The 16,728-nt window shown below is 41.8% G+C and overlaps 1 protein-coding gene across 1 annotated transcript in view; it reads left to right on the forward strand.

The window, feature by feature from the left end:
- The window catches only part of SYNE2 (spectrin repeat containing nuclear envelope protein 2), a 193,548-nt gene that overhangs the window by 140,579 nt on the left and 36,241 nt on the right, over window positions 1-16,728 (forward strand). The window contains 12 exon segments of the mRNA XM_082058908.1: window positions 562-732; window positions 1,925-2,058; window positions 2,348-2,552; window positions 4,550-4,729; window positions 6,153-6,281; window positions 6,838-6,992; window positions 7,337-7,484; window positions 8,676-8,770; window positions 9,891-10,125; window positions 11,532-11,726; window positions 12,481-12,606; window positions 14,370-14,525. Coding sequence (XP_081915034.1) covers window positions 562-732; window positions 1,925-2,058; window positions 2,348-2,552; window positions 4,550-4,729; window positions 6,153-6,281; window positions 6,838-6,992; window positions 7,337-7,484; window positions 8,676-8,770; window positions 9,891-10,125; window positions 11,532-11,726; window positions 12,481-12,606; window positions 14,370-14,525 — 1,929 coding nt within the window.

Raw genomic sequence — 16,728 nt, forward strand, 5'->3', positions numbered from 1 at the left:
AGGGCATCCATGATTTAATTTCATATGAGAATCATGAAGTTCCTAGACTTTGATTCAGGTGGGCCTGCATTATTAGAGCACAATGTCATAAAAGCGATGATAGCTCTCCAGGGTGTTGTAGTGGCCTCTTTTCCATACAAAACAATTTCCATTCAAATTTTCTTTCAAATGAAACTTGATCTCTGGATCAAACTATCTCCTTCCTAAGAAGATCAACTTCCTCCCACTTCAGGTTGATTTTGGCAGGAAGGAATAAGGAGTTCGTTATTTCAGTACTCTCTTGTTTTTGGGGTGCTCTGGAGTTGTGGCTGACAGAATTGTGCTATCTTGAACTCTGGTTAAATTTTTATTTCCAGCAAATTCTTATACTTGACTCTAAATACTGTTTAACTGCTTGGTTTGAAGCAGTTCCTTACCTTACCCAGTAGGAAAATACTCTAACTTGTGAAATTCTTGTGGATTATCACGGAGTGAGCACTGAGCTTAGATTTTTACATCAATTTAAAGGTAATTTTTGTCAGGACTACCCAAGAAATAGTAACAAATGTGGTTTGTTTGCAGGTTTCAGAGCTAAAGACCTCAATGCAGTCAGTACTGGAGCAGTGGAGAGTATATGATGAAGTTTATGCAGAAGTCAGCGTGATGACGACAAGATATTTGTATGGCATAGACCAGTGCAAACCTTCTGTGATGTCATTGGAAGCTTTGAAAAAACAGGTCAAAACTCTCCAGGTAACTCTACTGAAGTTGTCCTATTTCTGTCCTTCCTTCCGTGCCTTTTAACAAACTCCACTGGAAAAAAAGACAGAAAAATGTATCCAAGCAACTTGCTCTTTAGTTTAGTGCTGTTGAACTCAGTGGAATATATGTATATTTTTTTTATCTCTGGAGGCACTAAGGACTCTTTTTAGACTTTTTACTTTATTTAGTGCATAAGTTCAACTTTGGTGCAATTTAGGTACCAAAGTTCAAGAGATGAGTACAGCTGCGACCATGTCTGCTTTTCTGTGGGTTAGCAGAGCCTCCATTTCAGGTTGCAAAGATCCTTTGACATTTTAGTTTTCTGCACATGCAACCTCATATGAAGCACCGGGTCCTCATGGTCCCTTACCCTACAGAATCCAGATGGACGTGTCCACTCCACCACCATCCTTCATGCTAATGTCTCCTCAGTCCATGTCTAATCCACATGGACAGCAGGAAGTTTGGCTGAAAATACAACTGGTAAAGGAAAACCTAATGTCATCTCCTGATGTGTTTGCTTAAAGGTTACTCACCATTCAAGTGAAAGATGTTGGTTCTCTGCTCATTGTTTAAAAGGAAATATGCCCCTTCTCTTGCGCTTCCCAGGAAAATGTCCTGCCATAAGGCTGTGCCATAACCTAGGAGGAGATGCCTGTGCATCAATGCTGGGACTTGGTGCAGAAATGAAGGGGGCCTGGGAGAAAATTAGTGAACGGACCATGTCTTTAAGTCTGTGATTTAAACACTCCCCTTGGGGTACTATGTCCCAGCCTCTGTACAGACACGTTTTGCATCAAAGTGCTATTTGTATAAAGCATCTGCCCGCGTATAAATGGCCCTGGACCTTTTGTCCAGGATTGCCCTTCCCAAAAGCTGTGGCTTGGATGTGAATTAATTCGTTCAGTTCAAAGCTGTGGGTTTGTTAAATGCACTGTTTCTTTAAGAGCAAATAAATGACCAGTTTAAAATAGGCCTTCTGAATGTTTTTCTTTTAATTTGAACCATTTCACATCTCTTTTACCTTCCTAATTTTTAGGATCAGGTGTTACATTTTTCACAAATATTTTAATCTGTACTGCAAACATTTGGCATTATTGCTACCGTATTCCTACCAATCTATAGAGGAAGCTCTACTTAGGTCATTCATCTCCACAACTAATTGCAATAATCCATGTTGCAGTCTCTTCAGGATGAATCGGAGAACAGTGAAGAAAGTTGGGCGAAGCTCCAGGTTGCTGCCAGTAACCTGAAGAAGAACTGCTCCCCCTCCTTTGCAGAGATTATTGAACAGAAGTGCACAGAGGCACAGACTAGGTGAGAGTGCAAAAAAAGATCACAAAAAAGTTACTGAGGCAGGACTTGAATGACTGTCAGATTTTTAAATCTATATTAATACGACTCACTTGTCTAAGGGTACCTGTGTGAGGAGTAGCTGATACCACCTTTTTTGTGATGGATCACAGAGCAAAAATGGTGCTGTGTCAGCGGGCTTTCCGTAACACGGGTATGAATGCAAAGAAACTCCCACAGGAATCCTACACCAAATCATATTCTGGAGGAGAATCTACTAGGAAAATGCTCTTATCCTTTGATGTGTTGGCAGGTGGAACTCGGTAAATGAAGACATCACAGATCAACTGCGGGCAGCACAAGCAACCCTACAGCTTTGGGAGCCCTTTGATACTTTATGCACTGAGGCAGCAGCCAAGTTAGAACAGCACAAAGAGCAGTGCGCTCAGCTCTTGGATGCTCACGTGCCTGAGGATAACGTGATAGAAATCCTGGAGCAGAGGATACAGGATATAAAGGTACATTAATATGTTTCTGTTACCTGGTACAAACCAGGATTTATTTTTTGAGAATCAAATCGAAAGAACACTTTTTTCCCCTCTCCTCCCCAAAATTCAGTCAGTGGAAAACATACAATCTGTGGGATTTTGCCATTAACAAGCACCTTTTTATTTCCTTTAAATACTTTGACCAGAACCTGAGACCAAACCAGACTAGAGTTAGCATAGGATGAGAAGAGACCAGAAGGGAGCAAACATATTCCATCTCTGCCCCTGTCTGGTCAATACAAAGAATCAGGTCTGTCTTGTGGTTAAACCAGCCCAGCCTGTTTTGGAAGGAATCATTAAACCAAAAATTATTTACTTTATGGGACACTGCTTGGGAGGAGAGATAGTATCTACTAGAACAATAGCTGGGGAAAAAAGACCAGTTTTCCAGAACACAGAACTATCTTGAGGTCCTCTATAGTCTTCAAATTGGTTTCATTTGGGTTTGGTACTTTTTTTTGGCCTGGTCTGATAAGTTCACAGATTTCCGAGCTCATTAGATTATTCTAAATGCTTCTGACTTTAGGCAAATGAGATCTCATGCTGAGACCACAAGGGTACATTTGACTCTCTAGACAGCAGAGCTATCGTTAGGTTCTGACACTTTTGGTTTATTCAGACTGCAATGAAGAAATATAATAATCCTTATTTTAGGACAGAGCAGTGATTCATCATGCTTTATGAACCTCTAGCCACAGTGGAAGGAGCCCAAAGTGCTCTAATTTGCATGTGGCCAATTAAGAAACTTTACATTATGGGAAAGAGAGCTCATGTATTTCTGACAGCAGCAAAACTTAGACCCAAACGTTTTCACTTTCTTCTGATCTATTAATGGCTGTGGCATTAATTCATCAATATGTCAGCAAAAAGGCATGACATTTTCTGGAAATTTTGGGGAAGTGTTTTGTATCTACTAAGCAAGGCATGACCATAGGTCCTGTCCTGGCATGTGTGGGTAGGACACACGGAATTTGTTGTGTTTTCTTAAAGTGGTGAGTTAGAAGAATGGGGATCAGTGGTATGGCATTTGAGTTACGTGTGTTTGAAAATAGATGTGCATTACAAAACTGTATTTTAATCACTCTAATCTTTTCCGGTAGGAAAGATTATGGTTTTATAGAACCCGATTATGGTTTTATGGAACTCTGTTGCCACATTAAATTAAAGTTCTGTGTAGAAAGTAAGAAACCAAATTGGATTTTTTACTAAATGACTGAAGCGGCAGTTTACAATATGATCCATTCCAAAGACAGGAGTCAGGAACAAAGAGCTAGTTTGCTTTTTAGGGAAACGTGTCTGTTCTTTGCTGTCAATCACAAGTCGTTGTTCATTAATCACGGAAAAGACAATATACAGTGACAAATCCAGTGGGTTTCATGGCTAGAAGTAATAGACAGTTCTAGAAATAGGTACATTTCAAGATGCTGTTCCTTGTCCAGGTCAAAACATTGAACAAATATAAAATTACTCCCTTTACTCTTGTACTGCCTTTAGAGTTTAAATTTATAGCATCATTTCTGTAGTAAAGGGGAATAAATAAAACCAAAACCATAGTCCTCCATCACTAAGGGATCCAAAGTACTGGAATGTGTGTAACACAATAGCATTTCTTATCTGATAGCATGGCCCAGTTTCTCCATCTGCCAGTGCAAATCCATTTGTAGAGAGGGATATTCTGATTTCCCTCCCTGCTCTCCCCTGTAGCAGTAGTACCCCACTGCCCGAGGTCACTGGTGTTCCATTGAACTTTGAACTGTGCCTTTCCCAACACTGGAGTCAGTGGATGCGATTCCCATTATCCTCTGAGTAAAAGACTGAAGCTTTCACCATAGCTGAATTAGGCTCCCGGAGGAGATCAACAAAAAGAGCTTAGTTACAGCAACAAAAGATATTAAATGAAAGTGGCACATGAATGATGATCTGATTCTTTTGCTGACTTCTTTTTTTCTTTCCCCTTCTCTCATCAGAATTTACAGCATGGCCTTCAAAACATAGCAGGATGCCATGCCCAGATGTCTTTGCTGGCTGATCAGATAAAACAGCAGGCTGGGACAGCTGCACAAGCCATTCTGTTGGAGAAGCTGCAGCCACTCCAGAGAGCACACTATTTGGAAAAGATGTTGCAGAGGAAGTTAGATGAACTTGAGGTATTTTTTTTAATATTAAATTAGCTGTCAGTGTGAGGTAACTTCTTCACTAGAACCCTGTCGTTCTTGAATTGAAATGTAATTTCAGTAAAATAAAGCTCGACAGTATGGTCAACTGTGTAAAAAAAAATAATGCATGAAGCCAGGGGGACAGATGAAGGAAGGGTTTCATTCTTCTTACCTGTTCGTGTTGCTCTAACAAGCCTTTGTAAGTGGACCTAATACAGTCAGGCAGTGCAGGACCCTCAGATGACTGCAGGTTAGAAACCGTATTCCATGTACTTAAAAGTAAGTTGTAAACTTCCACAGCTCTGCTTTGGAAAAAAACCTAAGAGCTTCAGTTTGCTTTGATAAGAGTGCACAAAATGTACCCAAAACCAAGCAAAAACTGTTGTAATTTGATGTTAATTTTGAAGACCAGATTTACATGCCTGTTCAGACAGAGTAAGGAGGGACCTGGATCCAGGTTTCCTTCTATGATGCTCTGCTCACAGGAGTGCTGTGGGACTTACTTCCCCTCTGTGCAGGTATTACTGAGAAAGCTTCCAAGCAAACATACTGCTCTACATTTACTTACATAAAACAAATCTGTTTATGTGAAAAAGTCTGGTTTAAATGAATTGTTCTGTTCTAAAGTAAATTAATCAAGAATTTTTCAGCCAGCTCTATTTATGATTCCATTTACCAGCACAGTGCAATGGCTTGAAGCCAGATCTTTATGAAGATAACAGTTTTCTCATATTCCCTGTGAACTTCTCGCTCTGCGAAAAATTTCATTTCTGGGTAATCATTTTCTCTGGTGTAACCCTGCAGTATTACCACAGAACTGTCTCTCTCCCCAAACCAATTTCTGCCATTCATTCCTTATAATTTTTTTGCTGTTTCAGTGTTCTTAGAGATGTGTGGTTTAATTTTTGCTCTTCTCCCTGACCCAAAGAAACCAATGTAGTGAATAAAGAATTTGAATTCCAGCCCTAGTTATTTTTCTGCACGGAGCTGATGCAACCTGCGCAGCCTGGGCTGTGGGCACATGGGAGCAGCCCCCGTGTGCAGCTCAAGGGAAGCTCATTTTCACAAGTTCCTTCCCTCTGATAAACTAAGTTCTGTCTTTCCAATTTCACAATAAATCAAACAGCCCAAGGCTACAAAGGGGTATCGCAGATGCCCCTATTCCGTCCAGATAGAGGAGTCTCTCAGGATTTAGAGATTAAATTTCTTGTTCTCTGCTTTGGCTTAAATTTTCCCCTTATCCAGTGCACAAACTAAAAAAGTTCAATTGCTGAGTTATGAATACATTGGAATTTGGATTTAATGTCTGTTTTCCTGATGATAACCCCTTATTGTTCTTTTTCTTTGTATATTGGATATATATATAGCTGAATAATAAATCATGATTAATGTAAATATGCGATATTCACTCTAGTTCAATCTTTCACAACTGGAGGATTTCAAGAAGTGCCTGGAAACGCTGGAGGGTCATGTCAAGAATTGCAGAGACACCTTCGATAGTCTCTGTCTAGAAGGAGAAACAGACAACTCGGAATTGCTCTTGGTATGTTTGAATTCCCAAGTACAACAAGATACATACTCAGGATTTAAGTGTCTGTAGGATACCAGCTCTCGCCTATTTCAAACAATTTCTGTCCTAAGTATCATAGTTATAGCGCTTCTGCCAGAATAACTATAATCTCATCCAAAACACAAAAAGCAATTATTTAAGTTCATAAAAACTCTAGGTGTGCATAGCAGGCCAAATGTCTGCCTGGGGGGGGAGGAAGCTCACGTAGATCTGGGGTTGATGGGAGATCTTTTCCCCCAGCTTTGCTCTGGAGCTGCCGTGTTTCCCTCAACATAGGGTACAAAGTAAATCTGCACATACCAGCTCTTGAGTATCTGTTCAGTACTGTTGGAAAATTAGGCCCCATGTAAGGGAATTGTGACTTTTTTGTTTCCTATATTCTTTGAAGCTAGCAGAGAAATGTTGGTGTTTTTTGGGTTAGCATTTTGGATGCATAACATTCAGATGCTTCCTACAGAAGAGGCTTCTTTATTGCTTTGAAAGGAAAGAAAGGCTGTAAATTTTTTGCATTTTTTTCTTTTACTTCCAGAATCACACACTGGAGCTTGCTGCACTTTCTCCCAGCATAGAGAGTTTGAATGAAGCAAGCATTAAACTGCCACTCAGTGACTTCACCCTGAAGAAAATGCAGAGCCTGACTCGGCAGTGGAGTCAGAAAACAGCAGCTGCTCTGGAACGCTGCAGGTCTGCAATGCAAACCAAATACCACTATAACTGTTGCCTTTTCTGTGAGGAAAATCCAAACCAAATTAGAGCACGGGAAGTCTTTCAATCTGTTCTCAGCTTTCTCAGGGGGTTTCCAAGTTGAATTCCTGCCCTTTCAATTTACTCCAGGTTATTCAGTGGCTATTTGTATTCCAAGTCACTTGAAGAAAAACCTGGATGTTCACAGGGGAAGAAGGTAGCAAAGTGCCAAACAAAACCCTGTTATGTTAGTATTACTAACCACCACGTTAGACCATATGCAAACATACCCAGAAAAACAAGCACCAACACAACAGTATCTGATGACTTCTTTTGTTTTACAGTATACTTGAGGGAGCTCAAAATGATGAAAAGAAATTCTTTCAGAAATGTGAAAACTGGATGAAATTCTTAGAAAAAATGAAAGAAGCCTTAAAAATAAATATTCCAGGACGGTTTGAAGAACTGCAGGAGCAACAGAGAGTATATGAGGTAAAGCTAACTCTAAAAATTGAAGCATCTTCTTGAGTGATGAAGGTGGGGGGAAATCTCTAGAAAATACTATGCCTTTTGAAAGTAGATCTGGGCAGAGTTTTACAGAGCATTTCACTCTTGAAATGCAGCCTTGTAGTTATTCAGAGGAAAACTGTGAAATATGAAATCCTCTTCCAAAATGGATGGATCCCTTTTTGCAGGGATCAGACCTTTAGGAGTGCATCCTCAAGTGTTGTGTCATAGAAGTTCTGGATTTCTCCAACCCTGAGGTTACTTACCTGTGGCAACTCACCTGAAGACGTGGCAACTAGCTGGGCAGTTTGCTGGTGATCTGGCAGGAACTTTACCAGTTTCTAAAAGAAATGAATTTAAAACAAAACATTTTCACAACATATTTCCATTTTGACCAGTTGTTAAATTTTGGTGGAAATCTGTTTCACTGGTATTTTTCCAAACTCTTGCTATTTGTTAGAGACGGTGCTTCACGCACGCATGAATTCGGAGGAGAAGGCAGGTTGCATGCGAGCAGTAGCATGTGGATGCAATTCTAAGCAAAGTGTCTCTCTGTAGACTTTGTCCTAGTGGTGGGAGGATGGAAAACCAACCGAAATACAGAAAAAAAAATCAAGTGGTAAATGCTAAACATCTGTCAGGGTGAGCTTTGTGCTGCTGCAGTGGACCAGAGCTTCACACTACCTGAGGTACTGCTGCCAGTTCCACAGGGCGTTAAGTCCCTGCACGTCAGTGATATTCGCTAGGGTCCACAGAAAGTTATTTTCTCTCTTTTAGTTAGACCTCTCCATTCGTTGCAATGAAATTCTTTCTAGAATTAATTTCTGCTCATCGTGATAGAGTAAATTCACCCTTATGTGTAGCTACTTTACACCTTTCCAATAGGTTTCTGTCTAGATTTTGTTTCTCATGAATGAGTCCAGCAAACTTCAGGCTTCAGATTACCTGCAACATACAGCTCCTGGTGGGTTCTGCTATCACATATGTGCAAGTTCCTCCTGGTATCCAAAAAATGTGGAATCTTTTAGAATGTATTTGACACTAGCACTTGAAAATAATAGAGCTTTCAGTATTTAAAACTAAATAAAAGCTGTCACTTGAGAGGAGCAGAACCAGCTTTCATAGCAAAAGTTGCTCAGTGAATAGTTAAAACTTTTGTTCTCATGGTATTTTCAGATGCTGCAAACTGAGATTTCCATAAATCAGCAGACATTTAATTCTATCATAGCAAAAGTTCTACTCTCCTTGGAAACTGGAGAAGCAGAGAAAAGGTAATTATTTGTTTTTCTCCCTAAGATCATGATAATTCAGTGCATATGCTCTCTTATTTGGAGATGGTATGAATCTTTGCTGTCATGAGGACATAAACCTGAATTCTTGACTAGGTTCACTCTTTAAATAACCCTCGGGCACATTTTGCAAAAGTGTGAGGAGGTGCAATGAGAAAGAAACATAGATGTTCTGGCCAGACTGCATTTGGGATAGTAACTGGATGCTCTACCTAACAAAAATAATTGCTCCTGAACAGGAGGCTTTTGTGTCTACTGCTACCCTGCAGTTGAGGAAACCGTAACTGCGAAGGAGAAGCCACCCTCTTACAGAGGGTAGTACAGACGCTGCATATGAAGAATCTTTTCTCTCTTCCTAGATCTCTCTACTTTTTAAACTGCAGAGGTGTGGGACTGTTCATGTTGCCCCTGACACACACAACAGGCCATTGAGTCATCGGCCACACAAAACACATGGGAGCAAAACCTGTTCTTTATCAGTATCATCTTATACTTTTCTCTTAATCACGTAGAGTGAGAAGCAGCAGTATTTGTGAGCAGAGGTTCAACTGCCTCAGGCACTTGTGCTGCAAGCACATTACCCCTCTCTGCCAGAGTTGGTGTAACCACTCCAGCTAGATCTGCTGGATCACCCAACCATGTCGTAGGAGGGGCCAAAAACTGCTTGAATAGGTTCAATAACAACACAGAGCCTTTTCACTTTGCAGTTAGGTCCCACTGCTGTAGTATATGATGATGGTAAAAGCACAGATCAGTTCTGCAGAGAATCGGAGATCTTGTCTCACTTGCATCGACCACCTTCTTCTTCAGATAAATGTTTAGTGCATATTGTTTCTGTGATTGCTGTGCTATATACGCTGCTCTACTACAACAGCAAGAAAGACGCAGCATTATCCATTCTTGTGTCACTTAAAAGTGGTTTTTTGATTGCTTAAAAGATGGAATACAGAGAGGAGGGCTGAGCTTAAAGCTGCATAGAGCTTTTTGTGTAGTTGGGTGTTGTAATTGGAGCACAATATTGCAAATGGAAATCCATCACAATTATTGTAGAATATAGCCTCGAGGTCAAAATATATTAACACTCAACACTTGTCATCTTCAGAACAGAGTTTATTTCCAAGCTCACATTGCTGAAAGAGCAGTGGCAGAATGTTATCCGGATGGTTCAGCAGAGGAAGAAAGATATCGATGGACTTGTGAGTCAATGGCAGCTCTTCAGGAGTTCCCTGCGTAGTCTTAGCAGATTTCTTGCTGATACAAACAGCTTCCTCGCACCTGTGAAGAGCCAGGACTGCTACAGCCTTTACCAGCTTAGAAATCTAATTCATGATTTCAAGGTACTGTTGTTTATTTTTCATAAATCTAAAATCTTCATTTTTTCTCAGACAGAAACAAGTTCTGTCCAGTGAGGTGAAAAGCTTTAAAATCACATGCTTTCGGGGGAAAAAAAATTGCTGATACTTTTTCTTAAAGCTGAGCACAGGTGAGAAAATGAGAAAACAAGTGACATTGTGAAAAGCTTATTATAGTCGGTAACTTCCCGGTCAACATTGTCATTTAGTGGCCTTGTATGCTTTAAAAATATCACTGAAGTGAACATGGAATTGCAGGGTGCCAGAGAGATTCAGCAGGAACCGTGGTCAACAGGTACCTCTAGGTCTATGTGCACCTTATCGCCCTGGCTGCTAAACGCAGGACTCGCAGTTTGCCTGAAGGAAACCGGCGCAGATGTGGCAAGACGGGCCACCTGGGTCCTGCATGCACAGGGATAGGCAGAAGGTGCCAGGAGAGAGGATAACAAAGCATTTGCAAGGGGGTCTGTCCTTGGAGCCACCACTCAAGGACACACAGAGCTGGGCAGCAGTTCTTCAGGGCAGCGAGTTCTGCATTTTACTGCAGTGGAAAAAAAGATTTTCCTTTGTTAATTTTAGGTATCTTAGTTTTCCAATTAATTATGCACCTTTTCGTTCTATAAGAAAGCAAAAGCAAGCAGTGAACTTGAAGGTTACTTAAGGCGATCTAAAACCTTTCAAAAATACATTATTGAACATTGTTCACATGTTCCAAGGTTTATTGTGTTCCCACACACCTAATGTTGATGGATTAACACATTACCAGTATTCTATTTGGCACTTGCCCAGTTTATTTCATCTTTATTTTTACCTGCTGTGTAAAGATGATTTTCAGTAGATTTTAAGTTAGTGCTCATGATTTTTCCTTAGTGTGAAAAGCCAGAAAGTCTTCTCCCTCCTACTCCAAGTTACCCTTCCCTCCTGCTGTTGTTTTACAGAAAGAAACAATGATCATATCTGCTTTTGTTATAGACCAGTTTGTGTTGTAGGCAAATTATTACTGATGGCTTACTTCACTTGGAGTATGTCATAATTAACAGAGCTGTTATCTCTGCAATATTTGTCTTAGTTGTTGATGCTAGAGGTGCTAACAGAATTTGATTTTTTTTGATTCAGAATAACTCAGACAACTGAATTTCCATCTTTTTTGTAACTGCTGCACTTTCACTCTATGGATTCAGTCTGTGAAAAGCCATTGTAGAGTTATATAGATCAGAAGATGAGATTTCTCTGAAATCTAAAAAGCAGATAGATCTATTCATGACTCTTTCATGAATGTGAACTAGTGCCTTGTAACTCCCTTTGTGAATTTTCACTTCTTTCCAGTGAAATGCTAAGAGTGTGCTTCTAAAACTTGCTAAGAACAACTTAATTTTTTTTTTCTTTTAAAGAGTAAGGCAGTGATTTTTCAGAGGTGGCAAACCATGTACTCCTTAATCATTGATGTCGGGGAGAAGTTACGCGCTGTCTCCGATCCCAAGACCAGCGCTTTTCTCCAGGAGGAGCTCAGCCAGTTACAGCAGAGCTGGGGGGACACCCAGGCCCAGCTGGAGAAGAAGAAGATGCAGCTCAGCAGCACTGTCCAGGTAGATGATGCCCTCAGGGAGCTGCATCACCTGCTTCTCTGGCATTGGGTCTCCAGAGCTTCCCTGCCCCACCGTTCCCAGTGCTGAGCTCTGTACCAACAAGGCAAATGCTGAGCTGCTGCTCGCTGCAGGGGGCTTGGAGGGAAGTGCCTGTCATCTGCCATCAGGGCATGTGGGAAGCTCAAACTGTGGTCCCCAGTTTCTCCAAAGGAAAGTGGGGCTGGCATCCAGTTGTTGCTACAATGGATGTTCCCACTCTGATTGTCCTCATGCTCCCCATGGCCTGGAGCCCCTCTCCTGCTTCGGGAGCTAAAATTTAGCTTAGAAGGAGTTAACATGATTTGTTGCTCCTCCTGTTGTTGCACCTCTAAAAAGAAGGGGAGGCTATATTTATTTCCTTAGAGGAATGAATTTGCTTTCATGGCTAGACAGCATGTCTTAAAATTCAACACTGTCATTGATACAATCCCCAGCACAAAAACTATGCTTAAAGCCTCTCATGTTGGAGAAAACAAAATGAGCAGAAATGCTCTGCAAGGCAAACCTTAAATACAAGAGAGGGTTCCTCGGTAAATCCATACACCGAATTCTTGTGGGGGATACTTTGTATCAAAAAGAAAATCCAAATAACCAGAGCACTTGATTATTTCCTTTTGTGGGTTGAAGAGGCTATTTTGTAACATATCCATATGGTTCAATATGTCATTATAAAGTATCTTAACCTTTTATAACTTTCTTGCGTCTCCTTGAGCAGAGTTGGGACTGCTGTGAAAAGCAAACCAAGGAATTAAAAAGCAGACTGCAAGAGCTGAAGGAGAAAGTAAAAGATCCACTTCCAGTTGAACATGAAGAGCTCTACAAAGCCAAGGAGCACATTAAGGTATTGAACAGCCATACCGTATTTAAATAGATGTAGTCTTTGCACAACACCTGATCCCTTTAAAATCAGTTTTCCCACTTACCTGCCCTTCAGTGACACTGAACTTCTCTGCTTTATACCATCCTGATTGCTGCCAGTTGGCAAAGTCCAGCCAACCAAGAAGATTACAAGGAGTACTTGTGTTTTGGATTCTCTTTCCTGCTTCTGCTCCCTTTTCACAGTCCGAACTTCTAAAAGAAGTAGTTCCTCAAACAAACAGGAAAAATCTCCCTGGTCTCAGCTCAGTTGGCTGCTGTCCTAATGGCTGAATGGCTTTTTGTTTTCCAGTCCATTTTGGACTGGGATCTCCTCAGGCAAGAGACCTTATAAGTCTGCAAAGCACCGTGCACACCTGCAGGATCTGAGAATAATTAAAGAGAAGGAAAATTAAGAGTAAGGGAGTGGCAAAAGCCCTTGCAGCCCATAGTGCACTAGGAAAATTAAATGGCAAGGAAAGCAGCTCCAGTGGATAGGAGACATTCTGTCTGGACTGGTCAGTCTTTCATCATCCCTTTATGAAGTGAATTGTTGACCTATGTAGTGGGAACAAATAAGCTTATTAACAAGCCAAGGCTTTGAACTCATTATCAGCTGTCTGAAATCTTCTTTGTGAGTGCTGGCTGCCTTTCCCATGACAGCGGCCTTGCTGTAGCCCTGGATTATTTGTGAGATGGCAGCACACAGCTCCTGCCTCTTATTCCAGTAAGAGAAATTCAGCCACGGAGGTGTCAGGGTCCGTCGTTAGCTACATTATTGCAGGGATTTGACTGTTGTTAGGATATATAAATGCATGTGTGCACATCTATGGGGCGTAATTTGTTTGGAGCTCAGGTGAATTTTAGTCTCAGGTTTGTTTGGGTTTTTTTTTCCTCCAGATTTTTTTTATGATTTAGATAAATGACTGGATCAAAAGACCTGTGACAATGCACAGGGCTTAGACTCAACACATTTCTGATGCAAACACAATTTTTTTCCCTTTAAAATGAGACAAATTGGATGCTCTGGAAGAGGGTGCTTTTTTTTGTTAGAAGAACCAATGACACTGCCCAGCAACCGCCTTGCAAAATGGGACATATAGTACCTCGTGTGGAATATCCTGTTCCCCAGTGTGTGCAGTGGTGTCTTTGCTTTTTACATGACAATTTTAACACTGATAGGGAAAATGCATGACCTTGTTATAAAGGAAAAGGGGATTTGAGGGCATGAAGCAGGAAAGAATGTGTTTGTGTGAATGAGCAGTTTAAAAGCTCCAGGTTTCTGAGAAATCTAATGAAGCGCCTGTGAAATAATTCATTAGAGAGGGGAACAAATTTTCCTTTTTTTAGCTTTCAAGTAAATAACCTGAGATTGCAACAAATGGAGGTGGAAAACAACCTGACCAAAATAATAATTAAAAAAAAAGTGGGCATGTTCCTTCCTGGATGTGAAACTCCAAACGCTGCCCTGGAGCTTGGGGAGCTGCAGGGGGTCAGGCAGCCTTTCGGCCCTTTCAGAGGTTCCTGCTGCCCCAGTTGATGAGAAGCAGCTCAGCTCTGGGCTCCAGTGGGCTCCCAGTTGGGCGCTGAGCCAAATTCCAGGGGGGACCCCGTCCAGTCCAGCCGTGGAGCGCTGCACAGGCTGCTGCACATTCCCCTCCTCCCCCACCGCCCAGGCAGGGGATTAAGCAGCAGGTTTGGAAAGCAGAGCTTAGTGCCAAGGCTTGTGCTGGGTGCGCTTCCATGCAGGAGCTGGAGCAGTCGCTGGCGGACTGGGCCCACAACATGAAGGAGCTGCGGGCCATGAAGGTGGAGCTGGCTCACTGCATCCTCAGCGAGGACGTGATGGTGCTCAAGGAGCAAGTCGAACATTTGCACAGGCAGTGGGAAGAGCTCTGCTTGCGGGTAAGTGTTCTGCATCCTCTGGGGCTTTATAATGAGGTGTTCATGGAACAGAAAACGAGGAGGGGGTCAGCAGGCTCACTCTTGCAGCCTTGGGTGGGGGGTTCTCCTGATGCAGCTGGCCAGGGGTGAAGTTTGTCCTTTGTTTCCTGGAAACAGACTGATGAGATTTAAAAAAAAAAAAAAAAAGGCAAAAAAACCCCACAAACAAACCCACAGAACCAAAACCTTTTTAACTAGTGAGTGCCTGAACTGCACAGAGCAAAAATGCAGCTGTTTACTAAAATAGGTGGCTTTGTTCTGGGCTGCCAAAGGGAAGGAGGGGGAGAGAGGGATAAACACGGGAATTGCCCGAGGGCATGAAGCAGGAAGGAAAGGGGGAGGTCTTTGCAATCTGATGTCAAAAAACATGCCAGCAGAGTTGATAAAGAAAACTTAAATGTGTTTAACTACTGACTTCTTGGGTTTAAACACCTTAAGAACCGACTTTTCCATAGCAGTAAAATACTGTGAAACATTTGCATTCTTTGTGGCTTCTTGCAATATTACACTTGATTTAGTGCTGCCTGTAAGATTGCTGGGGAACATTTACCAGCAAAGTCACATGAACTTGATTCATTATGTTATTACGCAGATTGAATGTGTGTTTACTTTGCCCTGTTAACAGGATTGGAAGAAGTCAAATACTTGGGGGTCTTAAGTTACTCTGGATAGCTCTGTATGCCTGCAAGCCAAACTCTTGTCTCTCCTTACTCACAAGTCAATAGCTTTTCTTTTACATTTTGTAAAGAAGTATTGAAGCGAGTTAGTATTTTGTGCCTAACCCTTACTCAGGCAAAGGTAAAGCAATCCTGGTGGGAATATTGCCAGAGTAACGAACAGCTATGCTTATTTCACAAACTTTGGTGTGATGAAATAGTTATTTGGGTTTATTTTTTTTGCATTGCAACATGAAAGAAGAATTTAATATCTTTGCCTTAAACTGAATAGTTAATATACAACCAGTGTTTCCTCTGTATTCCTCTGTATTCCTCTGTATTCCTCTGAACTCTGAAAATAATTCCAGAGACACTCTCCCCTCTCCTGAGAAATATAGGCCATTATTTTTAAATCAAAATGCCTGAAGCATTTTCCTAATGGAAATCTGTAGTTAAGCCTATAAATGAGAGAACTTTGTTTTTCCTTTTCTGGTGAACTGCTGATGCCTGCTGTTTGAACTGTTGTGAACAGCCCAGAAAATTAAGCTATCTTTTGCATGTACCCCGCTACAGTCTATCCAAGTAGCAATTTCCCATAGTAATTTACTTAGATTGTATTCAAAATTTCTATTTTAATTTCCTGAGGGGACAGCGTTTAGGTTAGTTTATCTGCGAGAGAAGGAAGGGGTGCCGTTAATGTGACTGGGTTAGGCACACAAAAATGTGTAGCGGGAGGAATCTGTACTGAAATGTTTACACAGCTCTAATGAGTCTCTGGAGAGCCCGCAGGGATGCTCAGCCCTGGACACCGGGGTAGGAAAGCAGAATTTTATCCGTTCTGCTGCTGGCACAACTGCTTTGTTTTGGCTGGCAAATTAGAGGACTGTATTGTGTGAAAAGAAATCTGCTGTATCAATGCGGAGAGGTGAAAGCCTTTGAGAGCGAGAGGCGGCTGCAGCTGTCACGGCCACGGGAGCGGGGCAGCCAGACGCCTGCGCCGGCCTGGGCAGGGACACAAACACACAGAGAGCAGATGCGCTCAAGGGATTAGCGTTGATATAGCTGCCCATGCAAGGTACATGTAGGTCAAACATTTAACTATTCACATCAGTGAGTGTCCTGTCCTAACGAATGGGTTGGATGCCTGGGCCTTGATGTATTTTCAGCCTCCCATGGGAATGGCCAGATTGCTCCTGCATCATGCTGGGGATGCAGAACTGGAGCTGGTACTGGGACAGCTGGGCTGAGGAGAAAATGTTCAAAGCAAGGCTTGAAGAGCTCGTGTTCCTAGAAGCTTGTCTGGGAGTTTTTGGCTCATTCCTGTTTTACCCCTGATACATATTGCTTAGCCAGCTCAAAGTTGCTTCCTGCTCCTAAAATCCTGCCTTGACCCGTGCTTACCACACAAAAAGGGAGTGAGGATCATTGCAGGGTTTAACAATGGTTTTGCTGATGTGCATAGTCTCTTCTTTCATGGACCAAGTTAACTCGCCTCTGCACGTGGGAGA

The sequence above is a fragment of the Streptopelia decaocto genome (genome assembly GCF_964273445.1).
Source record: "Streptopelia decaocto genome assembly, chromosome: 7".
Taxonomy (NCBI): Eukaryota; Metazoa; Chordata; class Aves; order Columbiformes; family Columbidae; genus Streptopelia; species Streptopelia decaocto.